Here is a 27,062-nt window from a genome sequence, read left to right on the forward strand (position 1 = left end):
TATGTAATGCTAAGGATTGAACCCAATTCCTCATACATGCTAGGTGAGCACTCTACCTCTGAGCCACAACCCCACCCCCTATTTTTATTTTTTATTTTGAGACAAAGTCTCATTAATTTGCTGAGGCTGGCCTCAAACTTGCAGGCCTTTTGCCTCAGCCTCCTGAGCAACTGGGATTGCAGGCATGCACCACTTGTATGGGCCATTAATTCATTATTAAAATTTACTGAGGGAACTATTCTGCATTATAAAGTCACAAAGGGATATTCTAACAGACTGCATTATTTCCGTATCTATGTACCTGCATTATACTAAAGTAATTATTTCAGAAGGAGAAATTTAATTCATAGTTTATTTACATAAATTTACTGAAATTAGTGACATTTTTCTAACCTTTTACTCCCTTTGTTCAATGTTTTAAAACAACATCTTTAAGGAAAGCAAGGTTTTTTTTTTTTTCTATAAGGACAACTTTCCTTACCCATTATTAAATTGCAAAATGTCAGTAATATAGTTGTCTCATCAAATCACTGTGGACCCAGATGCTACAGAGAGTAGGAAGTTAACTCCCACCTTGATATATATGTGACACAGGATGGAGATGGAACGCTGCATAACCATAGGAAAATAGCTTTTTAAATAACAATAACAAAAGATTTATCTTGGGCTGGGGATGTAGAGCTCTTTTGTAGCATGTACAAGGATCTGGGTTTAATCTCTAGCACTTTAAAAAAAAGATTCATCACATCTACATCTTATGATCAAATCAGGGCTTAGATTTTTTTTGATGCTATAAGAAGGAATATAGAAGATGTTTAGTCCAGATGGAATCATTTTTAATTTGTGTACAAGAACCTTTTGTTTTTAAAATCAACATTCTCAAGCTATCATCATTTTATATGGAAATACAACCTAAAAAGCTCATTGGAACTCTATTGAAATATGTTCTTCTGTATTTTACAAAATCCACTTTCTGTAGTTCAAAGGAATGTTTTATTTCAGATTTGATTTTGATGCTTTCACTTTTAGTTCTTTCACTTTTGGAAAAGGCTCATCCCAGGCTTTAGATTCCATATTTCCATTGGTATAGACCAGGAAAGGGTGACTATTATCAAACACTTAACATTTATGAATCAGTCTTGCCTCCCACCAAGATCTACCCTGTCAGATGTGTTTATGTTTTAATTATAGTAAGAAATAGTAAAGCTTTGATGGGCCCAGATGCAGAATCAGAGATCAAAAGATATTTAAAGTGAAGAAATCTTCAAGAGTCTAGGTATAGGCTAAAGACAATCATTATATATATATATATATATCTTAGAATATATTAACTGTGTGTAGGTGGCTAATTAACTGAATGAGTGATAATAGGAGTAAGATAGTGAAAGGAATAAAAAGATTGAACAATTGAACACAAATTAAACAACTTATGACATTCAAGTTCAATTTTGTGTGTGTGTGTGTGTGTGTGTGTGTGTGTGTGTGTATGTGATGTTGGGAATGAGGAACCTGAGGCCTCATAGAAGCTAGACAAATACTCTACCACTAATCCATATCCCAGCCTCAGAGTTCAATTTTGTAATATCACCACATACCCCAAACTTGGTGGCATGCCTTAAAAATTACCTTCAACCATCTTCAAAATGTCTCAAAATGCATACATTTAAATAAAATAAAATTCTTTTGAAATATAAAAGTAAAAAAAGAACTGAACTCACCTGAGCAACTTCATCTTTACACTCATGAAAATCTATGGGTGTTAACAAAGAATCATTTTTCTCATAGCTCTCTTGGCTAATGAGCATATCTGCATAGTTAGGCTGAGGAAAGATAACATGGCTTGTTTGAGAGCCTGCAGTGAGGGAGACTTCGTGGGAATAGGTCTGAAGAAAAGCTTGTATCCCATCAATGCCCACAAATTGTGAGGGGTGCACACCTGTCAGTCCACCTCCAGAGGCCTGGAGCATTCGAGACTTTTGCCAACGCTGAAGTCTGAGTGCCAGCAGCACGATGACAAAAGCAAGGAAGACACAGGAGACAACAGCCACTGCCACCACCAGGTGGAATGTGAGGTCTGAATCATCTGAGACCCCAGGCGTCCTGACGCTGCTCAAGTCTGCCAAGACTTCAGGGATGCTGTTGGCCACTGCCACAGTAAGTGTGACTGTGGCTGAGAGGGGAGGCTGGCCGTGGTCCTGGACAGTTACTATGACACTCTGCTTGAATGCATCTCTATCCAGCAGGACTCTTGCTGTGCGCACCTCACCAGTGTGCAGCCCCACTGAGAAGAGTCCTGGCTCACTGGCCTTGAGCAGGCGGTAGGACAGCCAGGCATTCTGTCCTGAGTCTCTGTCCACTGCCACCACTTTGGTCACCAGATATCCAGGCTCTGCTGAGCGGGGAGCCAGCTCCACACCAGTGGAGCCATCAGTGGGGAGGGTTGGGTACAGGATCTCAGGCACGTTGTCATTCTGGTCTAGCACATATAGGCTTAGTGACACATTGCTGCTAAGTGATGGGTCTCCACTGTCACTGGCAATTACCAGTAACTGCAAGTCTTGGATCTGCTCATAATCAAAGGAGCGCAATGCATACAGGACACCAGTGTTGGAGTTGATGGAGACATAGGAGGACAAGGGTGCTCCCTGGATGGTGTCTTCAGTCACAGAATAAGTGACCTGTGCATTTTCCTGGCTGTCAGGGTCATGTGCAGTCAATGAGAAAATAGAGGCTCCTTTCAGATTGTTCTCTGGAATATAAGCTGAGTAGGAGGCATGAGGGAAAATGGGTGCATTGTCGTTGGTGTCTGCCACAATCAGGGTGATATAAGTTTCAGTAGACAGAGGTGGGGATCCTAGGTCTGATGCTGTCACTGTGATATTGTAAGTAGACTCTTTTTCTCGGTCCAAATATTTCCATGTAACCAATCTATAATAATTATCTATTGACTTTTCTAATTTAAAAGGTAAATTATCATGTGTGTAACAAACAACTTGACCATTCTTTCCAGAGTCTTGGTCATGCACATTCAAGAAGGCAATTACCGTACCAGGAAGAGAATTTTCCAATACTGGGTTAAACAAAGACGTAATGATCACTTCGGGTCTATTATCATTTACATCTTCCACCATAATTAGCACTTTGGTCCTCCCCAGAAGTGCTCCCACATCTTCAGCCTGTATTTCCATTTCATAAAATGAGCATTCTTCATAATCTAGACTTTTTGCTACAAATATTTCCCCAGTATTTTCATTAAGCTGGAATATGGGAGATTGTTTTTCATTAATTTTCCGGAATTTATATGCCACTTTTCCGTTGGCTCCCTCATCCGCGTCGCTAGCTCTTACTGTAAGCAATAGGGTGCCTGGTGGCACGTTCTCAAGGACTTTGGCTCGGTAAATCGGTTGAGCAAACACCGGGGCATTGTCGTTTGTATCCAGCACTGTCACCTGGATGCGCACTGTGCTAGAGCGACGTGGGTCGCCGCCATCCGAGGCGGTAAGGACCAGGTGGTGAACAGCCTCTTCTTCTCGGTCCAGAGTGTGCTCCAGCACCAGCTCCGGGTTTAAGGTTCCATCGTCTCGCGTTTGCACGTCCAGGGAGAAGTGGTGACTGGGGCTGAGCTGGTAGCTCTGCAGGGAGTTCACGCCCACATCCGGGTCAATGGCTTCTGGGAGTGGGTACCGAGCTCCAGGAGCAGCGATTTCATTAATTTTTACTTCCAGATCGTCAACATGGAATTTTGGGTTATTATCATTAATATCAGTTATTTCTATTTCTACCCCAAAGAGTTCTCCTCCATCCTCAACGAGGATGTTAATATTTACAAGACACCGCGCGCTCTGGGCGCAGAGCTCCTCCCGGTCTATCCTGCCCACAGTGATTAGGCTGCCGCTTTGTGGATTCAGAGAGAAAAGCTGCGTCCTACCTCTGGAGACAATTCGGACTCCGCGATCTGCCAGTTCCCAGGGTTCCAGTCCCAGGTCCTTGGAGATGTTGCCCACCAAGGTGCCTTTGTCCACCTCTTCTGGAACCGAGTAGCTAATCAGTGCTGTCCCGAGCTCCCACAATATCGCCAGGAGTGTGCACAGCAGGACCAGCTCGCCACGTCCTTGGTGATTCTTTGGAATCGCCATTGTTCTTTCGCTACAGGATCCTTTCAGAATATTCCCAGGGCATATGTGTCTTGTTTACCTTTTGGGGGAAGTCGTGGAGATCTTAATGTTACAGAAAATTTAGGGAAGCCCTAAATTTAGGTCTGAATTCCGCTGCAGCCCAGCAGTTGGTTTTGGGAGCTGCCAGTCTTTGTGATGTGTGAGCACGGAACATCAGATGGCCTTCCGGTTGCAATTCTCTCCCAGTAAGTGAACAGCGGCGCTTGGAGTCCTAAGCAGTTACTGCACTTAGATACAGATTACTTAGATATGTAATAGTGAGGAAAAAAAAATACCAGTTGCTTTTTATACTTTGTTTTGAATTTAGTTAAGTTGTCTCTAAATGCATATTTTAAAAGAGATTGTCAAAGAGTGTAGGAGAAAGTAGGGGTGAAGGTTTTAGAAAGCATTAAATGATTGATTTTTGGAATAGCCTTATATTAAATTACTTACTTTCGTGGAATATATTTGCTCCTCTTAAAAGAAATACAACAATTGTTCACATTGTGTCTTAAGTTTTACTGTAAGTGTCTTCAATATATGTTATCCAATAAGTGACAACTTCAGTTGTTCACTGAAAATGACTTAATTTTTAGACTCAAACAGACTTATTGAAGATTGATTCAGAAGTTGTTTTATTTGGTATAAAATTAATCATTACACTAGCTTCCTAGAGAGTTGTTGCTTTTAAGTTTTCTTTCTAAATGCTATTTTGATTACACATTGATACTTGTTTTCAAATTAACATTGTGAAACTTTATCAAGAAATCCTTTTGCAATTCATATTTTATCAGATTATATTGTCCTACTGTTTCATTTAAAATATTTATTTTTAATCTTTAGTCTTTATATTTTAATTGAATAGAAAATACTTGAAAAGTACAAATGAATATACAACCAAAAGCAAATCTCCATTCCACCTCTTTAACCAAAGAGAGATGATTGTATTTTAAAGCAGACTAATTTTTAAGGTAGACAAATATTCCAAAGTTGGTTTTAGCTTGTTTTATAAAAACAACAATAGAAAGTAAGAAACACGTAATTATCACTAAGAAGTCAAACAATAAGTGCTACTACAAAAATTCTCTTTCCTTCAGTATTTTTTAAAGTAGCAGTTGCTAAAGGATACCTAACAAATAGTTGAGACAATGCACTATGATCATTCCTATATATTTTAATATTTACATCAGATTGGCACACTGTCTAAAAATTTGAAGCATTCAAAGCTACTCCTATTCAAAATGTACTAGAATGATTAGAAGATCATTGGGCAAGTTAGTTTAGGGCTGAAAAAGACAGTTTAGCATTATGTATTAGAAGTGTATAAGAGAGGAATAACAGAGGCAAAGCATTATTTGCCTTTTCTTTGATGGAAACTACTAAATGGGCTTCAATGCAGAGTGGCCCTGAAAACCCTATGCCGCAGGTAAGAAAAATCTGCTTTCAAACTTTTGATAAGCATAATGAATCTTCTGCTAAGTAAATGGTTACACACACACACACACACACACACACACACATACCCCACATACACACTACAATAAAAGGGGTCCTTGGAATAAAAGCCCAGATTGACTCCTTATTCCAGAAGAAAGTAAACATAAGAAATAAAACAGCAGATGCCATAGGAAAGGAAACCATAGCTAAAATATTGAATAAAAATCTAGTTTTGGATGAAAATCTTTTGCTTTAAGGATTTATTAAAATGACTATTTTTATATTATAGCATTTCCAAGTTAAAAATGTATTCATTGTATACAATTTTAACTTACAGGAAGAAAAACTTATGGACAAATCCCATTAACTTCTTAGGGGAGAGTTAATAAGTTAATACTTGTCTAAGGTTTTCACTTGGTAGTTAAACCACACATTGACTGCTTTGTAAACCTGAGCTTGGTAAGACACACCTATAAGCTATATAATTACTCCTGCTTCACTCATCCTTTGAAGAACTGAATGAAAGCTTTTTAACTGACCACATTATTTATTTATTTATTTTTTGGCTGTACTAGAGATTGAACCAAAGGTCTGAATGTTAGGCAAATGTTCTCTTATTTAGTTCACCCCTGCCTCTCACTACAAGATAGAAAATTGTGTATTTTCCTGTGAACAAGGAGAATTGGGTAGAAAATGAATACTAGGTCATAATCAATGGAAACTTACCTGATGGGAGGTTGACTCACTGGAATTACAAAGTGGAAACAAAGTTCCTGGTGACTCACTGCATAGTATATCTTGTCCTGAACTCAGTGGATCACTACTTTGTAGGAAATTAAACTCTGTTTTTCCCGTATGTGCAACACAGAGATTATAGGAATAAGGCAGAGTTCCCTCACTGTAGTTGGGCTGAATCACAGGTCCAGACTTGGTGCACATTCCAGGTTGAAAGCAGCCCCAAGCCTCATGGCTGGAGGAGTGCCTCAGGCGCAGGGCAATAGCCAAAATCACTGCCAGGAGGAAGAGCACTGAGATCAAGGCCAAGGCCACCACCAGGTAGAACTGTAGCTCCGCCTGCGGGTCAGGGGGCACAGGGCGGTCACTGAGGTCTGGCAGTGCCTCCTGCAGGCTGTCCGCGAAGACCAGGTGCAGCGTGGCGGTGGCCGAAAGAGGCGGCTGGCCACCATCACGCACAGCGACCACCAGGCGCTGGCGGGACGCATCCCTGTCGCCCAAGGCGCGAGCAGTGCGCACCTCGCCAGTGCGCAGCCCCAGGCTGAAGAGTCCGGGATCACTGGCCTGCAGCACGTGGTAGGACAACCAGGCATTGTGTCCAGAGTCAGCGTCCACCGCCACCACCTTGGTGACCAGGTAGCCGGGCTCCGCGGCGCGCGGCACAGTGTCGAAGAGCGCTGAGCCATCGGGCGCCAGCGCGGGGTAGAGCACCCGCGGCGCATTGTCATTGCGGTCGCCTACCAACACGCGCAGGCTCACGTTGGCGCTGAGCGCGGGCGAGCCATGGTCACTAGCCTGCAGAATCAGCTCAAAGGAACGCAGCTGCTCGTGGTCGAAGGCTCGCTGCGCGAACACCATGCCGCTCTGTTCGCTCACAGACACGTAGGATAACAATGCCCGAGGCTCCAGGTCGCTGGCCGCGATGGAGTAGGAGACTTGGCCGTTGGGCCCCAGATCTGGGTCGGAGGCCCTGACTTGAGCGATGGAGGCTCCAGGAGGGTTGTTTTCTGCTACATAGACTACATAGGAGGCCTGTTGGAAAACTGGAGCGTTGTCGTTTACATCACCAATGTGCAGGGTGACACTTGAGCTGGAAGAGAGAGGCGGCTTACCCCTGTCAGTGGCTGTGATGGTTACATTGTACTCTGGGTTCTTCTCGCGGTCTAGAATCCTTTCCGTCACTAACTTATATGTATTTCTTGAAGAAGTGAGTATTTTAAATGGAGTATCACCTTCTAATTTACAAATAACTTCTCCATTGTGACCAGAATCCTTGTCACGGATTTTCAGCAAAGCAACGAGTGTACCTAGCTCAGAGTCCTCCATAATTAGGTTGGGTAGAGATTGGAATATCACTTCTGGGACATTGTCATTTTCATCTAGGACTTCTATCTCCACTGTACATTGTGCAATCATTCCTCCACCATCCTTTGCTTCCAAAACAAAAGAATACTCTTTGATCTCTTCAAAATCTAATGTATTTAGAATTATAATCTCCCCAGTATTCGAATTCAGGTCAAATTCAGGTCTCAGGCCAGCTTCGCTGAAAGAGAAAGTGATTTCGGCATTGACACCTTCATCCTGGTCGGTAGCAGTCACCTGAAGCACAGTGGTTCCTGGACGTACGTTTTCTGGGAGGCTCACCCTATATATGTCTTGGCTGAACACTGGAGGGTTATCATTGGCATCAGTCACTAGGACTTGTATCTGTGCAGTGCTGCTGAGAGGTGGCTCCCCGAAGTCCAAAGCAGTCAATGTCAAGTGGTAGGATTTCTGTTTTTCCCGGTCTAAAGGTGTCTTCAATACCATCTCCGGGTATTTACTGCCATCTGATTTCTCTTTACTCACGAGTGAGAAATATTCATTGGGACTAAGTTGGTAATTCTGTAGTGCATTGGTACCTATGTCTGCATCGTGGGCCGATCCTAATATAAATCGTGTGCCTGGCTGAGCAGACTCACTTATTTGCAGATCAAAGAAAACATGCGCAAATTTTGGCGCGTGGTCATTAATGTCCTCAATCTCCACGCTCACGTGGTAAAAGTTCAGTGGATTTTCAGCAACAGCCTCAAATTCCAGAGCACAAACTGGCTGCCTCCCGCAAATCTGCTCCCTGTCTAGCCTGCCGCTCACAAGCAGTTCCCCTGTCTCTGAGCTCACAGTGAAGTAAGACTTCTCCGAACTGATACGCAGTTTTCGAGTTGGTAACTCCAGGACACGGAACCCTAGGTCCTTGGCGAGGTTCCCCACTACCGAGCCCATGGGCATTTCCTCGGGAATCCTGTAGCGGATCTGCTCAGAGAGCGCCCGGCAGAACAAAGACAGTAGAAAGGGAAGGAGCACTGGCCGCCTGTGAGTCTGGCCCCTCTCCGCAGCGCCGCTCCCCATCCCTCTTGCTCCCCTCTGCTTGCTCACCAGTCAGGAGACTCTGGAGTACGAATGATCTCCGTATTGCAGATATTTGGAGCTCCGAAAGGACTTAGTTCCAGTTCCAGTCCAGAAAAAAAATACTCTTTTCCGTAGGAAGTAGCGGTGTAATGGCTGGCATTGAAGAGTCACATAGAGCTGCTCTGGAAAGCGCGCTGCGGTTGCGCGAGGAGATGGTGAGCTCCAAGCTCTCCTCTTTGGACAACAGCGGCGCCCAGAGTCCACAGGACGAAACTGCAGACTGTACTGTTCCAGTTTAACCATTGTGTAGACAATTGTGTCTAACTGAAACTATGTAGGTTCGTGTATATATTTAATAATGTTTTAAACCATAATTTCAGACACGCTTTATCTCATCTTTTCAGGATTTTAGGAAAATCACGTATATTTAGTACATAAATATTTTTCTGTGGCTCTAACCATTCCACAATATTCAAATATGTATTTAGTGATACAAAGATGACTGCAACAAACTTGGCGTAAGCCATCATAGAGTACAGTTGTTTTACATACTTAGCCATTTGTAATATAGTGGATAATGTCCCCCTTTTTTTGCTCCTAAGGTTTCAACCCACTTTTCTACTTTCTTCAAGATGGTTAACTTGTTTTTTTTTTTCTCCAAAGAACATTAATAATGCTGAGATTTGTTTTAAAGAAGATGCAATTCATACTTATCTCCAAATACATCTCTTTATCTAAAAGAGTTTCAGTGATTTCCTTTCAGAAATATTATCTGATTCTCATTTCCACTATCTCAGGAAAAGAAATGAGGTTGTCTGAATGTTAGTCTATTCCTTTCCTATTATGCAATCATTCTCTAGGTCACAAAATATAATGTCAATATTCAAAGACACCAAAGAAATAATATATACATATTTTTGTGACACCGGGAATTGACCCAGGGCCTCATGTGTGCTAGGAAAGCCCTCACCACTAAGATACATCCGCAGACCTCAGAAATAATATTTTGCCTTGCAACATGAAATCACTGAGGTCTTTTGTACTCTAACACTGGTCTCCACCCCGAGCTTATTTTATACCTGATGATGATCTCAGAATTTCTAGATCCCTGGAAAGTTTGCTTGCAATGGCTCTGTGAATTTAGTGATAATTTCTTCCCTTTATGTAAAAATAATTTTAAACATCTATCTAATTTTTATCAGGAAATTTTCTTTATCTGTCATGATAATCATATTTCTGCCAGATGACATTTTCTCACACAATATCAGTAGTGTTCCTTTGTAAAGTGATTGCACATCTGAACCCTGCAGAATGAGTGAAATATCTTTCATGCTATTGCACTGTTTCTTATATAGAAAATGCTACCAAATACAACACTGGAAAAATATCCTTTAAATTAACACTGGAAAGATCCCAGGAATTGAGATTATCTTATTATCCACCTCTTACAGATGATCATCATCTGAAGTATTAAACTTCATGAAAACGCTATACAAAAGAATATCCAAGTAGTCCCAGATTGGGTTGTTTCTAGTTGAAATTTTTAGCATACCCAATAAATAAAAATGACTACTGTTCTAGAGTTTGAGTGCAAGAGATGGTTGTTTTGTAGAGCCAGCTTCTCCAATCTCCCACTTGTGGAGCCTTCAGAATACTCCACATGGATATATCACTAAAATGGTACCTTGGAATTCTATGTTAAAGCATGCAACTGCCTATTTCATACATGCCAGTTACAAATTGAAATATTTTGTTTGACATTGTATTGGTTTTGTCCAATGACCTTTAGTATGGCATTAGACACTGTGTCTTTTATACAGATGTTAATGAAAGTTGACATATTTTATTCTTTAAGTGTCGATCTCACTTTCTAGTAGCATCCCAACTTTCTTAGATACTTTAAAATAGATAAGGAAGCCATCACAATTTTTAAGGCCACCAAGCTAAGGTACATGGAAGTGGAAGCAGAACACAGAAAAAAGGTTCAGACTGGAAAATCCTTAAGAACCTTTTAGAGACTCAAATCATAAAGAGAATCCTGAGAAGGCAGCTGAAGTATGTTTTGCTCTTCCTAACCTAGCACACAGAGAAAGGCTTAATAGTCCATTCTCTTTTATAAAACACATGAGTTAAGAAGCTGGTGGTACTGCATATTGGTGCAACAACTCTAGAAAACAGTATAGAAATTCCTCAGAAAACATGGAATGGAACCACCATTTGACCCAGTTATCCCACTCCTGTATATATATATTCAAAGGATTTAAAATCAGCATACTACAGTGATGTAATCACATCAATGTTTATAGCAACTCAATTCATAATAGCTAAGCTATGGAATCAACTAGGTGCCCTTCAACAGATGAATGAATAAATTGTGGTATGTATGCACAATGGATTATTATTCAACCATAAAGAAAGATGATTTATGACATTTGCCAGAAAATCGATGGATCTGGAAACTATAATGCTAAGCAAAATAAGCCAATCTCCAAAAAAAAAAAAAAAAAAAACAAAGGTTGAATGTTTTCTCTGATATGTAGAAGCTAACCCACAACAATAAAGGAGTGAGGGGATGAACAGAAGTTCAGTAGATTACACAGTGGGAGACAGAAGGCATGGAGGGGGATAGGAAAAGGAAATACAGCAGAATGAGTCTGACATTATTTTCCCATGTACATATATGAAAACAACACAGTGGATCCCACCATCATGGATATCCATACAAATTGGATTCTAACTAGAATACAATATATTCCATGCTTGCATAATATAAAAATGGATCTGCTTTCAGGTATAACTACAAAGAACCAATAAACAAATTTGTATTACTAAAGAAACAAGAAAAAAAAAAGAAAAACAAGTGGTGGGGCTGGGGATGTAGCTCAGTAGTACAGCACTTACCTAACATGAACGAGGCAAGTTTAATTCCCAGCACTGAAAAAAATTAAATATGCTTGCAAGAAAACCAAGTGGAAAATAGGTGAAAGGTAAAAATACAACAGCTTACTTATTAATAATCTTGTACAAAAGGCTTTCACTACCTTTCAAATTAGGTACCATAACCTATGTGTTCTATATTAAATTATCAACAATTAAATAAACCAGTAAACTTTTTACCTCCTTCAAGCTTTCTTAACCCTTATCTTCAAAATACTTGTTTTACAAATAATAGGAACATTTCTTGGAAAACATAATGGTCATGGAAATAAAGATAAAGGAAGAACTGAACTCACCTGATTCCTTGGGACTTCACTCTGACATTCATGAAAATCTATGGATGTTAACAAAGAATCATTTTTCTCACAGCTTTCCTGGCTGATGAGTGTGTCCACGTAATTGGGCTGGGGAAAGATAATGTGGCTCTTCCGAGAATCTGATGTGAGGGAGATCTCATGGGAATAGGTCTGTAGGAAAGTGCGCACCCCATCCATGCCCACGAAGTGTGAGGCAGGCAAATCCTCCAACCCACCACCTGTGCCCTGGAGCAAGCGTGACTTGTGCCAGCGCTGCAGTCTGAGTAAAAGCAGCACAATAACAAAGACAAGGAAAACACAGGAGACAGTGGCCACTGCCACCACCAAGTAGAGTGTAAGATCTGAATCACTGGGGTCCATAAGCGTCCCATTGCTGCCAAATTCGGACAGGACATCTGGTATGCTGTCAGCCACAGCCACAGTGAACGTGACAGTGGCTGAGAGAGGTGGTTGACCATGGTCCTGGACAGCCACAACCAGGCTCTGTCTGAGTGTGTCTCTGTCCAGAAGGGCACGTGCTGTGCGTACCTCACCAGTATGCAGCCCCACAGAGAAAAGCCCTGGATCACTGGCCTTGAGCAGGTGGTAGGACAGCCAAGCATTCTGGCCTGAATCTTTGTCCACTGCCACCACCTTGGTCACTAGATAACCAGGCTCTGCAGAGCGGGGAGCCAACTCCACCCCAGTGGACCAATCTGTGGGGAGAGTGGGATACAGAATCTCCGGCACATTGTCATTCTGGTCCAGGACAAACAGGTTCAATGAAACCTTGCTGCTGAGAGGTGGGTCCCCACTGTCATGTGCAGTCACTCTCAGTTGTAGGTTGCAAAACTGCTCATAGTCAAAGGATTGAAGTGCATACAGGACACCAGTGTCAGAGTTGATGGAGATGTAGGAGGACACTGATGTCTCCTGGGTGGCGTCCTCATCCAAGGAATAAGTGACCCGGGCATTCTTGTCGCTATCAGGGTCGTGTGCAGTCACTGAGAAGATGGAGGCACCTCTGGGGTTATTCTCAGGGATGTAGATGGAGTAAGAGGAGTGAGAGAATATAGGTGGGTTGTCATTGGTGTCTGCCACATGAATGGAGATGTGTGTTTCTGTGGACAGAGGAGGAGTCCCACCATCTATGGCTTTCAGTGTGATGTTGTACAAAGAGAGTTTTTCCCGGTCCAGGTTTTCTGCTGTGACCAATCTATAATAATTATCTATTGATATTTCTAACTTAAAAGGCAGATTTTCTGGAAGAGTGCAAGTCACCTCTCCATTCTTTCCAGAATCTCTGTCTTGGAGGTAGAAAAGAGCAATTATTGTCCCAGGAGGTGTGTCCTCAGGGATTGAGTTGCTTATGGACATCAAAGTCACTTCGGGAGCATTGTCATTTACATCTAAAATTGTGATTAATACTTTAGCTTTTGTCAGACTACCAGGACCATCCTGAGCCTGAACTTCAATTTCATAGAAGCTAGATTCTTCATAATCCAGGCTTTCTAAAGTTGATAATTCTCCTGTAAGGGAGTTCAGATGGAATATTTGTAGAAGTTTTGGAGTTATTTTTCGAAAAGAATATGTCACTTCCCCATTGACTCCCTCATCTGGGTCGATTGCATTTACTGTGAGAAGTCTTGTGCCCACTGGTACGTTCTCAGGTACAGCCACTTGGTACTGGGGTAGAGAGAAGACTGGTGTGTGATCATTTACATCCACTACTGTCACTTGGATATTCAGGATGCCAGACAAGGGTGGATCTCCACCATCATAGGCTGTGAGGACCAGGTGGTGAGTCATTTCTTCCTCTCTGTCCAGCACCTGCTCCAGCACCAATTCTGGGTATTTATTTCCATCGTCTCCATTTTGCACAACCAGGGAGAAGTGGCGATTGGGGCTGAGCTGGTATTTCTGGAGGGAGTTCGTGCCCACATCTGGATCTCCAGCCTCATTTAGCGGAAACCGCATCCCAGGAACTGTATTCTCCATTATTTTTACGTTTATTCCTTCCATCAAGAATCTAGGAGCATTGTCATTAACATCCAATATTTCCACTTCTATAGGGTAAAGTTTCATTTCATCCTCAACAAGGATGTTAAAACTCACCAGACACCGCGCGCTCTGGGCGCAGAGCTCTTCCCGGTCTATCCTGCCTGCGGTGACCAAGCTGCCGCTTCGCGGGTTCAAAGAGAAAAGCTGCATTCTACCTTTGGAGACGATGCGGACTCCGCGCCCCGCCAGCTCCTGGGGTTCCAGGCCCAGGTCCTTTGCTATATGACCCACAAAAGACCCTTCGTCTGTCTCTTCTGTCACGGAGTAGAGAATTTGTCCTGCCCAGGCTTCCCACCAGGTCCCCAGGAGTATGGAAAGGAGGATGAATTCTTTGTAGTTCTCGCCCCTCTGCCGAGCCGCCATTGTCGTCCTGCTGATCTTGCTTAGACCCTGAGCAGTCTCGGGATGTCCTGCTGAATGCAGATGTTTCTGCGTGGATTCGGAAGGGAGACCCAGAACTCAGCTGTACAGAGGCTTGACTATGGCGCAGCTTGAAAGAGGGCTTGTCTGAAACTGCCGGATTTTTTTTGTATGTGCTGTAATCTCGGTGGTTCCTGTCGGATTTCATCACACCATTTTCCCCTGGTTGGTGAACAGCGGCGCTCAGAGTCCTTACTAAGTTATTGCATCATATTGAAGCAAAATAAACTGGTTTCACCGAAAATAGTTTCACCCCTCAAAAATATCCCTATTGTTTCTCCACTCCTAATATCTCTGATATACTTTAAAAAATCATTTTAAGACACTGATTAATGCAATAATGTTTATGGATGGGTATTTACTAATCTCATATAATTTTTTTACTCTTTTGTGTTGCAACTTTGAAGTTACTTTTTAGGCACTCACACTTTATGTGTGAGAAAAATCAGTCATTGCAGCTAAAAAAGTAAACGTTTGATATATGTGTATATATGTGTGCATATTCATATATACCTACAAATGTGTGTGTGTATACTATATATATATATATATATATATATATATATATATATATATATATTTCCTAAAAATGACTTCATTATCTCCAGTATTCAAGTTTTCTAAGGTATTCCACAACATAAAATTAAATATTAAAGATCTCTACTAGACAATCCTAGACAATCAAAATATGTTTAATAAAATGTAACATAAGCTCAATAGATCAAATCAAAATAATTTTATAGTTTTAAAGTCAGTACGTTATAGATAATTATTGAGAAGCATTCTGACATTTGCTTTTTTTTAACTTGCATTTAAAATTTCAGTGGAAAGTCTACTTGATTTTCCAGACATTGAATTAATTATCTTCTTTCCTTTATGAGATTTTTTTCTATTGAAGAACCATTTATTTAATTAGAATTCTGATTAGTTTATTGCCAAGCAAAGTTGTATTTTCTCATGATTCCTACTGAGTTTTACTTCCTTACTTAAAAAAAATGTCATCTCAACCTAAGTTTGATCAGACTGGAATGTTTTTCACAAATGATAAAAATGATCAATAAATTGATAGACACATCCCCCCATGCTTGAAAATTCAATATATGCTCAAAATCTCTGACAGCCTATCTTAGTGTTGATGATTTATTTGGTAGTTCAAAGAGTCTTACTTAGCAAATTTCATGATTCCCGAACATTTATCAAGTGGTCACTTTATATATGTATCATGACTGACCGACTACATGAATGAATGACTATTGTGAGAGTAGGATCTTTTTTTTTTTGATTAGTGAAATGTTTTGTTTAAATAAAATGATAACAGGTAACTCAGGTAAAAGAATAAAATAAACCAGTCTACTATCCATGAAACCTAGTTAGCTAGCTTTACCTATAATGACAGATATTCAAGATGCAGTAAAACCACCCCAAACTGGTGATATAGTAAAACACCATTCATATTCTCAAAGTGTAAAAAAAACAAATAAATCATCATATTTGTATGAGACCATCTGAATCACATGACTAATACCCAAGATTCCATTTGTTTAAAATTATAATTTACTCTTAATATTTTTTTGGCACCAGGGATTGAACCCTGATGGGTTTAACCACTGAGCCACATCCCCAACCCTTTTTAATATTTTATCTAGAGACAGGGTCTTACAATTGCCTCTTTAAGTTGCTGAGGCTGGCTTTGAACTCATGATCCTCCTGATTCAACCTCCCAAGCCACTGGGATTACAGGTGTAGGCCACCACACCTGCCAGCTTTATTCTTAAATTTTGATAAAACACATCAAGGGATCATATCACAAATGTCTAAACAAATCAGATTTGAAAATATATGGAATCTCTTGGTTAGCCATATACAATTGGAAACTTGAAATAAACAATTGTATAATAATTGCAGAAATGCAAGTATCACTATTGATTTATAAAAAGATGTATTACTTTTATCATCTTATTTAGAAGATCAATTCAATGTGTAGTGTCTGTGTGTGTGTGTGTGTGTGTGTGTGTGTGTTTTGCAGTGGTAGAATTTGGACCCAGGGCTTTGTGCAAGGTAGGCTAATCTATATACTATACTCTCAGACCCCCAATGTTTATTTACAATTATTTAGTAGCATTGAGGAAATACAAAGACCTTTTTTGGGGGGGATACTGGGAATTGAACCTGGGACACTTAACCACTGAGATACATCCCCAGCCCTTTTTATCTTTTATTTTGTGACAGGGTCTCACTAAGTTGCTTAGACCTTTGCTAAGTTGCTGAGGCTGGTCTTGAACTTGTGATCTTCCTGCCTCAGCCTCCTGAGTTACTAGAATTATAGGTGTGCTCCACTGCTCCTGGCTACTAAGATCTTAGTCTTATTTAACAGAGGTAGTAATTCAGTTTTTTTAATATTAGAAAAAGAAAGGATTTCACAAATGTCTAAGATATGAGATGTACAAAATCAAAGCTTTCATATAAAAGAAAGGTTAAAAAATAAACTAAATTGTTTTTAAAGTCAAATTAAAAAAAAAAACCCAAGATTGAAAAGAGGTTGATTTATATAAAAGAAAAACATCAGAATTACATGATTTGTTGCAAAAGACTAAGAAAACTTAGCATGGATCAAAGAATTTTAAAATTTTCTATTTTTTTAAAATAAAAAAAATATAACCTCATCTGAACAAGGGAGTCTTCCTCTTTACAAAACCCTTGAATCTTCCTATATCAAAAGAAGCTCATTATTCTCACAACCCTCCTGGCTGACAAGCATGTGAGCATAGTTGGGCTGGGGGAAGATGACATGGCTTCTTGAGTCCAAGGTGAGCAAGACCTCATCGGAATATGTCTGCAGGAAAGCCTGCATCCCATCCATACCCACAAAGTGCGAGGTGGGCACACTTGGCAAACCCCCATTTGCAGACTTCAGAAAGCTTGATTTGTGCCAGCTTTGCAGTCTAAGCACCAGCATCACCATAATAAAGGCAAAGAAAATTCAGGAAACAGTAGCCACTGCCATTACTAGATAGAGTGTGAGGTCTGAGGCATCAAAGTCATGCGGGGGATTGAAATGGCTCAAATCAGCCAGAACATCAGGGATGCTGTTGGCCACCACCATCATGAGTGTGACTGTGGCTGAAAGAGGGGGCTGGCTGTGGTCCTGGATTGCCACCATATGACTCTGCTTGAGTGACTCTCTGTCTAGCTGGGACCTTGCTGTTCGCACCTCACCTGTGTGTAGTTCCACTGAGAATAGCCCTGGCTCACTGGCCTTGAGCAGGCAGTAGGACAGCCAGGAATTCTGACCTGAATCTCTGTCCACTGCCACCACTAGATAACAAGGCTTTGCAGAGCAGGGAGCCAGCTTTACCCCAGTGGAGCCGTCAGTGGGAAGGGGAGGGCACAAGATCTCAGGCACATTGTCATTCTGATCCAGCACCAGTAGGCTCAGTGATTGCATTGCTACTGAGTGACGGGTTCCCATTGTTACTGGCTATCACCAGTACCTGGATGTCTCTAGACTGTTCATAGTCAGAGGAGCACAGTGCATACAGGATACCAGTATTGGAGTTGATGGAGAGGTAGGAAGACAGAGGTGACCCCTGGAGTATATCCTTAGCTAGGGAGTAAGCAACTTGGGCATTCTCTTCACTGTCAGGGTCCAGTGCATTCACAGAGAAGATGGAAGCACCTCTGGGACTGGAAGCATCTCAGTAACATATAGTAGGATGAATGGGAGAAAATGGGTGAGTTGTCATTAGTCTCTACCACATGTAAAGAAATGAGCTTTTCTGTAGACAGAGGCAGTATTCCTTTGTCTGTAGCTATCACAGTGATGTTGTACAAGGACACCTGTTCCTAGTCTAGAACTGCACTTGTCACTAATCCATAATAATCATCTACTGATTTTTCCAAGTCAAAAGGGAGACTTTGTACAATGGAACATGTTACCAAGCCATTCAGTCTAGAATCTCGATCATAGACTTGAAAAAGAGTAATTACTGTTCCTGGATGTACATTTTCAGTGACTGTTCTGCTTCCAGACATAACAACCACTTTTGGTACATTATCATTCACATCCAAGATGGTCATTGAGACTTTTGCTCGGTCTTGAAGACCTGACTGATCCTGGGCTTCAACATCCAGCTCATAAAAGCTAGAGTCCTCATAGTCTGGAGTTGCAGAAGTTGAAATTTCTTCAGTTAAAACATTCAAGCAGAAAATTTGTGTGATTCTCTCTGTGATCTTCACAAAGGAATATATAATTTGGACATGGATTCCTTCATCCTGGTCTGTGGCATTTACGGACAACACAGGCAGATATTTAGGAACACTCATGCAGTAGATGGGTTGAGTAAACACTGGAGCATTGTCATTCCCATCTAGGACAGTTAACACAATTCGTGCCATACCTGAACAGACAGGGTTACCACCATCCATGGCAGTAAGGTTCAGGTGGTGAATGGCTTCTCTCTAGCAGTCCAGGGCACACTCCAGCACCAGCTCTGGGTACTTGGGCCCATGGGCTTGGTTTTGCACATCCACTGAAAAGTTTCTGTTACTGCTTGAAGTTCTGAAGTGAGTTATTCTCACATCAGGATAGACCTCCATTAGTCAAAAGCGAGAAGACGGAATTGCGTTTTCAAGAAATTTTCACTTCCAATTCTTCCCTTAAAGATTGGGGAGCATTGTCATTAATTTCCACTATTTCCACTTCCACTGGATAAAGATAACATTCTTATCTTTGATAAGAATGTTAAAATTTATTAGACACCACACGCACTGAGTGCAGAGTTCCTCCTGGTCTATCCTGCCTGCGGTGACTAAGCTGCTGCTTCACGGATTCAGAGAGAAAGGCTGCGTCCTACTCCTGGAGATGATGCAGACTCCGCTCTCCATAAGCTCTTAGGGCTCCAGTTCCAAGTCCTTGATGACGTTGCTGATGAAGGAACCCTTCTCTAGCTCCTTGGGAATAGAGTAGTGGATCTGTGCAGTTCTGGCTCCAAACAGCCAGCACAGATGCTGGCACCTCCGCAGAGCTGCCATAACTAGCTTTATGAACTTCTTTGGGATTATGAGTAGGAAGAACAGTGACGGATCACTTTGCATTCCTCAGAAACAGAGATTAACATCCTTAAACAAGCGGAGGCCAGTAGCGAATCATTTCTGGATGGAATTTCTGCATACTTATGGTGTCTGATCTGTTTTGTGGTTGGAGGATGTAACTTGCAATTTAAACTTGCAGGTGTGGCCTGCAACACATGATAGGATAGCTAGGCATTGTGTCCTCAATCAGTTTCCACCACCACCACCTTGGTGACCAGGTAGCCGGGCTCCATGGCTCAAGGAACAGTGTCATTGGGCACTAGCACGGATTAGCGCACCTGTGGAACATTGTCATTGTGGTCGCCTATCAACACGCACAGGCCTGCAGAATCAGCTCAAATGAGCGAAGCTGCTCCTGGTAGAAGGCTCCCTGCATGTAGCATTACAATGCTTGAGGCTCCAGGTCGCTGGCCACAACAGAGTAGGGGACTTGGCCATTGGGCTCCAGGTCTGTGTCGAAGGTGCTAATTTAAGCAATGGGGGTCCAGGAGGGTTGTTATCTGCTATATAGACTACATAGGAGGCCTGGTAGAAAATTGTGGCATTATTGTTGATGTCAGTGATGTACAGGGTAAAACTTGTGCCTGAGGAGGGGAGTGAGTTGCCTTTGTAGGTGGCTATAATAATAACATTGTACTCTGGGATTTCCTCCCTGTCCAGGGCACTATCTGTCACCAACCTATGTGTACATTTTTATCTTAAACTATTTTAAATGAAAATTTCCCTTTTAATTTGCACAGGATTTCCCCCAATAAATCCAGAATCTAGATCACATGTCTTGATCAGAGCAACAGTAGTCCCCAGCTCAGCATCCTTTTCTATATGTTGGGATTCAGAAGCTAGGGTAATCTCCAGGGCATTGTTGTTTTTATCCAAAATATCTATTTGTATCTTACTCTGTGCACTGTGACTTTCACCATCTTTTGTTTCTCTATCTTCAAAGTCCAATCCTCCAGCAGTGGTGAGTTCTCCTATTTTATCATCCAACTTGCAGCAGTTTTCTCACTACTTTACCAACATTGATAAAGGAGTAGGTGATCTTGGTATTGTCACTATCATCTGGATCAGTGGCCAACACTTAGCAAGGAGGATCCAGCAGGTAGGTTCTCTTGAACCCTGATCCTGTACACATCCTGAGTGAACGCTGGGGGATTATCATTTGCATCTGCAACAATTACCCTGATCTGGGTGGTGCTGCTTCTGGAGGGCTCTCCTCTGCCTATAGCCATGAGGAGCAGGTGGTGGAAGAACAGCTTTCCTCTGTCGAGGGGTGCTTTCAGCACCAGCTCTGGGTAACTACTACCATATGGGTTCTCCTTTTGAATTACAGAAAAGTGGAGATCAGGGCTGAGGACTACTTTGTAGCAGTACTAACTGCTACAAGGACTTGACACCTGCATCAGCATCTTGTACAGATTCCAGGGAAAATGTAGCTCCTGTTATTGCCAGTTTGCTAATTTCCACCTCAGTGATATTTCTGCTAAAGGTCAGTGGGTTGTCATTGATGTCCTTGATCAGCACAGTTATATGAAAAAAGTTCAAAGGCTTTTCAGCAACCATTTCAAATTCCAGAACACATGTTGAATTCTTGCCTCAAATCTGCTTAGTCTATACAATCCTCATAAGCAAGTCTCCATTCTCTGTGTTCATGGTAAAGAATTTCTTTTCTGCATTAATCCTCAAGTTCTGAGTAGGTACCCCACCATGCCAACCCCAGATCTTTTGCAAGGTTCCCCACCAGCAAGCTCCTGGAAAGCTCTTCAAGAATAAAGTAGTGAATCTGCTCTGAAAGCTCCTGGCTGTACAAAGACAACAGGAAGAGAAATGGCATTTGCCTTGGTCTTGCCAGGCACCTTAGTCTGGAGTGGTTTCCCATCCATTCTCTTCTAATTCCTAGGAGAGGAGATCACTAAAGGATCCCAAGAATTTAGATAAATGACCACTTGCTTTGTCTTTGTGATGGTTCTCTGATGGGTATCTTCATGGCAGGCAGTCGATGGGAGACTACACTTGAATATTTTAAATATTTAATCTGGCTGTCATTTCTCTGAACTTGAATTTCATCCACCCAAATGAAAGATGTTTTACTCATCAGAAAACAGAGATAAACTTGTTCAACTTATTATTAGCATCATCATATTTTTAGCTTCCATATTTATAAAATGGACAGAATAACATATTCCCTATTCTTAGTAGAACCAAGAACTCAATAAAATAGCAAATAGAAAAGCACATAAAAGAAAGTGTTGGTGACTACAGAAAATGTAGTATAAAAATTCTTGAAGTATCAACTTGATGTGTATTATTATTTCAAGGAATAAACTTCAGAGCTCTTAGTTTTGTACTATATTTCACTTTCTGAAAAATATTTCCTTTATTATTTTACCCCCAAAAGAACTGATAGGTAAGCAAGAGGCTGATTATTTTTATTAAGTAGGAATAGATTAAGAAGCAAGAGTCTCTTTTCCTAGTGTTCAAGTGTCTACTTTTAATTAAAAGAGTATGATTAAAAAACTCTTTCACAAGTGATGTTTTTCAACACTACATTATAACTGTCCTCAATTGTACTGTTTCTTTCCAAGTAGATTAACGATGGAGAATTATTTGGATTTTGGGAGATGAAGTATGAGTCCTCATACTTCAAGTATAATCCAAGGTTATTGTATGATGATCTCAACATTTTTCATTACATTCTTCCTTTGTCAATAAGAATGCTAACTTCTGTGTTGTGACAGGTGTCTTACAGTTTTAACTCCATTTCCAAACTAGAAGGTCTTCATAAAGAAAGTGTCTCTAGTATACATATTATACTGTTACTCCAAAACTTGGCAGGTGTGCAGCAATATGAAGTCAGCTTACAAGGGAAAAACTTTAAAGCATGTTAAACTGCTCATTGCATAACCATCCACTGGCATCTTTATACAAACATAAAAAAATTAATGAGGAGTTAGGGGTGTAGCTCAGTGGTAGAGTGAGTTCTTGCCTAGCAGGAGCAAGACTTTGCATTTGATCCCCAAACCACTAAAAATATGTACTGAATCAAGACTGCTTCAAAACAGCCAAGCAAAATGACTTTCCACCATTCTATGAACATTAGTACAGGAAATTTATCTTTTCAGAGCACAAATAAAACTAAAGATTCAAATATTTGAAAGTAGGTATAATACATATACTGACAGTGTGTGCAGCAAGCATTTAAAATGCAAATCTATTGGTAGTTTAGAGAGGTTTAAAAGATGTTTGTCCATTGCATACAAAAGTTATCTCAGGATACATACCCAAACCTATAATTTTTTCTTTAAACAGTAATGGAAAAGTGATTTTCCATATAGGAGCAAGTGATGTCAGCATCTATCATACGGATTCTTCTGTAATTTTTTGGATGCATTGACTATTTAGTGACTTTGCATATTTTACATCATCTAAATAAATATTTAAAAATAAAAATCAAGTGGTTCTGTTTTTCTAAATGTGTCAATAAATCACATGATTGAGTAACATAGTCTATATTCCCCTAATAATATTCAACTGCCATTTCCTCCCATTTATTAATAATTTGCCACTGATGTTCAAAGTGTCAAATGTATAAAATTTGAACAATTTAAAATTTTTTAGTAAGAAGTATCTGAAAATAATTTTCAGCAAAGAGGCAGAAAATCAATCAAATTAAGTAGTTCTTCCCTTCCATGACCCGTATTCATGAATTTGAAACTCAGACTAGCATTTTAACTAAGAAAAAGCTATTAATTTAAACACAGTCCTCAGAAATTAACCTTATAATTTCAAGCCATTCTTATGTTGCATTGATTTTCAAATACAAACCTTAGATTCTTGTAATAAAGCAGAATTATCCTCCAATATAGAAATGCAATCATTTTAGCAGATATTGATTCTGTTAAGTGACTACCTGTAACGAGTGATGCCAAGTGTATGACATATTTACACTTGTTGAATGTAGCAGAATCTCTTTCTTGAGACTGTAACCCATATCACAGAATGAATTACAATTCTAAAGTTTCTTCTCACCGGTTTTTTCTCTCAACAAATGTGCATATCCAATAGTTACATGGGTTAACCAAAACTTTTCTGATTTCAGAATGCTACAGACATGATCATCACTATAAATTAATCCTACATTTCTGATATTGTGCAGAAGGTTTCTGTACTTGTCCACTGATTTATGCAAGTACTGTAAGCCATTTCCTTATGTAAACTTCAAATATACTAAAATACAAATCCTATAGATATCTTTCCAAAACATGTTCACTAATAGTGTCTAGGCAAATATTCAAAAGAGTGCAATATGTCTAACTACTTGAATTCGTAGAACAACTCTACTATCAACAAAATAGCTCTGAACTAACAAAATCTTTGAGTAAAGTATTATATTTACCACTTTATTTTAAGATCGGCACTTCACTTAAGTCTACTGTTAATCAGTTAGATTTTCCAAAATAAACACAGATTGAGAAAAGACAGTAAGTCCAAAGCAATTTGAAAATAAATGGAAAAAGCATCAATTATCAATTAAAATAAAGTTAATCTGCAATAAAGCAAATAAGGATTCACTACATAATTAGCTGATTTTGAATGTGGCAGAAAAATGATTGAGAAAACAAAAGGAAGAAAATGCTCCAGGCATTCTTACTGTAAGAAAGAACTAACCTGAGCAACTCCTGGTTCTTCTTTGTTTGCATTTGCCTTATCAGACACCAGAAGAGGTTCACTTTTCTCACAACTCTGTTCACTAATGAGAGTGTCTGCGTAGTTGGGTTGGGGAAAGATCAGGTGGCTCTTCCTGGAGTCTGCAGTGAGGGAAATCTCATGGGAATAGGTCTGCAGGAAAGCTTGCACCCCATCCATGCCCACAATGTGGGAGGTGGGCATGCCTGCCAACCTGCCTCTGGAAACCTGGAGCAGGCGTGATGAGTGCCAGCGTCTTAGTCTAAGCGCCAGCATCACAATGACAAAGGCCAGGAAGACACAAGAGACTGCAGCCACTGCTACCACAAGGTAGAGTGTAAGCTCTGAATCATCAGAGTAGGAAGGGGGCTTGATGCTACCCAGATTGGCCAGAACATCAGGGATACTGTCAGCCATGGCCACTGTGAGTGTGACAGTGGCCGAGAGAGGGGGCTGGCCATGGTCCTGAACAATCACCAGGAGGCTCTGCTTGAGAGCATCTCTATCCAGTAGCGTCCGTGCTGTGCGCACCTCACCATTGTGCAGCCCCACTGAGAAGAGCCCTGGTTCGCTGGCCTTGAGCAGGCGGTAGGACAGCCAGGCATTCTGTCCTGAGTCTCTGTCCACTGCCACCACCTTGGTCACCAGGTATCCAGGCTCTGCAGAGCGGGGTGCCAGCTCTACACCAGTGGAACCATCAGTAGGAAGGGTGGGGTACAGGATCTCAGGGATGTTGTCATTCTGATCCAGCACAAATAAGTTCAGTGACACGTTGCTGCTGAGTGGAGGGTTCCCACTGTCACTGGCTTTCACCAGTAGCTGCAGGTCTCTTAACTGTTCATAGTCAAAGGAACATAGTGCATACAGGACACCAGTGTCTGAGTTCATGGAGACATAGGAGGATAGAGGCACTCCCTGTAATGTAGATTCTTCCAGGGAGTAAGTGATCCTAGCATTATCACCACTGTCAGGGTCATGGGCTGTCACAGAGAAGATAGAAACTCCTCTGGGGTTGTTCTCTGGGATTGAAGTAGAGTAGGAGGCCTGAGAGAAGGTAGGTGGGTTGTCATTGATGTCTGCTACTTTCAGGGAAATTTGATTTTCGGTAGACAGGGGTGGGGTGCCATGGTCGGTAACGGTTACTGTGATATTATAATCTGAAGTCTCTTCTCTGTCCAGAGCTCTTGTTGTTAATAGGTGATAGTAATTATCAACTGACCTTTCTAATTTGAAAGGCAAGTTCTTCGGAATAGAACATGAAGTCTCACCATTCTCCCCAGAATCAACATCATGTATGCTAAACAGTGCGATTATGGTCCCAGGAAGACAGTCTTCAGAAACAGAACTGCTAAAAGTAGTGAGTATCACTTCTGGGGCATTGTCATTCACATCTTGTACTGTGATCAGCACCTTAGCACTAGCAAGAAGAGCACCTCCATCTTGAGCTACCACTTCCATGAGGTAGAATCTGGATTCTTCATAGTCCAGGGATTGAATAGTTGAGATTTCCCCCAGAGTGGAATCAAGTTGGAAGGTCTCCGAAATTTTGTCTTCTTCATTGCGAAAAGAATAGGTCACTTTCCCATTTATTCCCTCATCTGCATCTGTGGCGGTCAGAGTGAGTAGCTGAGTTCCCACAGATATGCTCTCTGGAACACTCACTCTATATTCGGATCGGGTGAAGAGAGGCGCGTTATCATTTGCGTCCAGGACTGCCACGCGGATCCGCGTGGTGCTAGAGAGTACTGGGTCTCCGCCATCTAAGGCTGTGAGAAGGAGTTCGTGAATCGCCTCTTTCTCGCGATCCAGGGGCCTTTCCAACACTAACTCAGGGTAATTTTGCCCGTCAGATCCGCTCTTCACGTCCAGGGAGAAGTGAAGATTGGGGCTCAGCTGGTAACTCTGGAGGGAGTTCACACCCACATCCGCATCTCGTGCGAAGGGAAGCACTAAGCGAGTTCCCACCGCTGCGTTTTCATTAACTTTTACTTTTAATTCCTCCTCCCGGAATCTCGGAAAGTTATCATTAATATCAACTATTTCCACTTCTACTCCATAAATTTTCATTTTATTCTCAACCAAGATGTTAAAGTTCACCAGACACCGCGCGCTCTGAGCGCAGAGCTCCTCCCGATCTATCCTTTCCCCTGTGACCAAGCTGCCGCTTCGCGGGTTCAGAGAGAAAAGCTGCGTCCTACCTCTGGAGACGATGCGGACTCCATGCTCCACCAGCTCTTGCGGTTGTAGACCCAGGTCCTTGGCGATATTGCCCACGAAGGAGCCTTTCTCTAATTCCTCGGGCACCGAGTAGTGGATCTGCCCGGACCCTGGCTGGCACAGCGTTCCCAGAAGCATGAAGGACAAAAGCAGGTCTCCGCAGCCCCAGCGCTCCAGTAGATTCGCCATTGCTTTCTCTTCCCTCAATTCTCTTAGTCCTGGTTCAGCCTGCTGTTTCCTTATTTCTTTAAAATCGAGGAGAGCATATTCTTTGGCGGAATTGGGACGGGCGGCAGTTCCCAGAAGCTTGCCTAGTCGTGTTTAGTATGGAAGAAGCTGAGAGTGGAGTTGCTTCTGTGACAGATTCTTTCCCACTTTGGTGAACAGCGACGCTCAGAGTCCTAATCAGTTACTACACCAATTCTATTTTTATTTCCCATGACTTTAGTTATATTTTTATTTCCAATGATTTTGCATATCCTTAATGTATTGTTGACATGGTTTATATTTAATCAAGTTTCAATTCTGAAACAGTTTCACAAACCGCTGAGACCAATTATTATATTCTTTTTTACTTTCTTAGAAGTTTTATTTTATGTACCATTGAACCTATATCCTTTATTTACTTCTTGAGTTTCTTTAA

At 41.2% G+C, this 27,062-nt stretch overlaps 2 protein-coding genes across 2 annotated transcripts in view; both read right to left on the reverse strand.

Moving 5' to 3' along the window:
- Positions 1-27,062, reverse strand: part of LOC308654234 (uncharacterized protein) — a 151,748-nt gene that overhangs the window by 104,524 nt on the left and 20,162 nt on the right. The window contains exons 6-11 of the mRNA XM_081303417.1: positions 24,185-26,730; positions 20,698-20,835; positions 19,838-19,889; positions 18,365-18,825; positions 8,838-8,999; positions 6,318-8,732 (exon numbers count right to left, since the gene is read on the reverse strand). Of these exons, the coding sequence (XP_081159543.1) occupies positions 6,318-8,732; positions 8,838-8,999; positions 18,365-18,825; positions 19,838-19,889; positions 20,698-20,835; positions 24,185-26,730 (5,774 nt within the window). The remainder of the gene's footprint in view (positions 1-6,317; positions 8,733-8,837; positions 9,000-18,364; positions 18,826-19,837; positions 19,890-20,697; positions 20,836-24,184; positions 26,731-27,062) is intronic.
- On the reverse strand, positions 11,912-14,482 carry LOC308650676 (protocadherin gamma-A7-like; the record flags this gene model as incomplete). Its single annotated transcript, XM_081296889.1, has 1 exon — positions 11,912-14,482. The coding sequence occupies exon 1, from the start codon at positions 14,369-14,371 to the stop codon at positions 11,912-11,914; it is 2,460 nt and encodes an 819-aa protein (XP_081153015.1). The 5' UTR covers positions 14,372-14,482.

The sequence above is a fragment of the Spermophilus citellus genome (genome assembly GCF_964194105.1).
Source record: "Spermophilus citellus genome assembly, chromosome: 1".
NCBI classification, from domain to species: domain Eukaryota; kingdom Metazoa; phylum Chordata; class Mammalia; order Rodentia; family Sciuridae; genus Spermophilus; species Spermophilus citellus.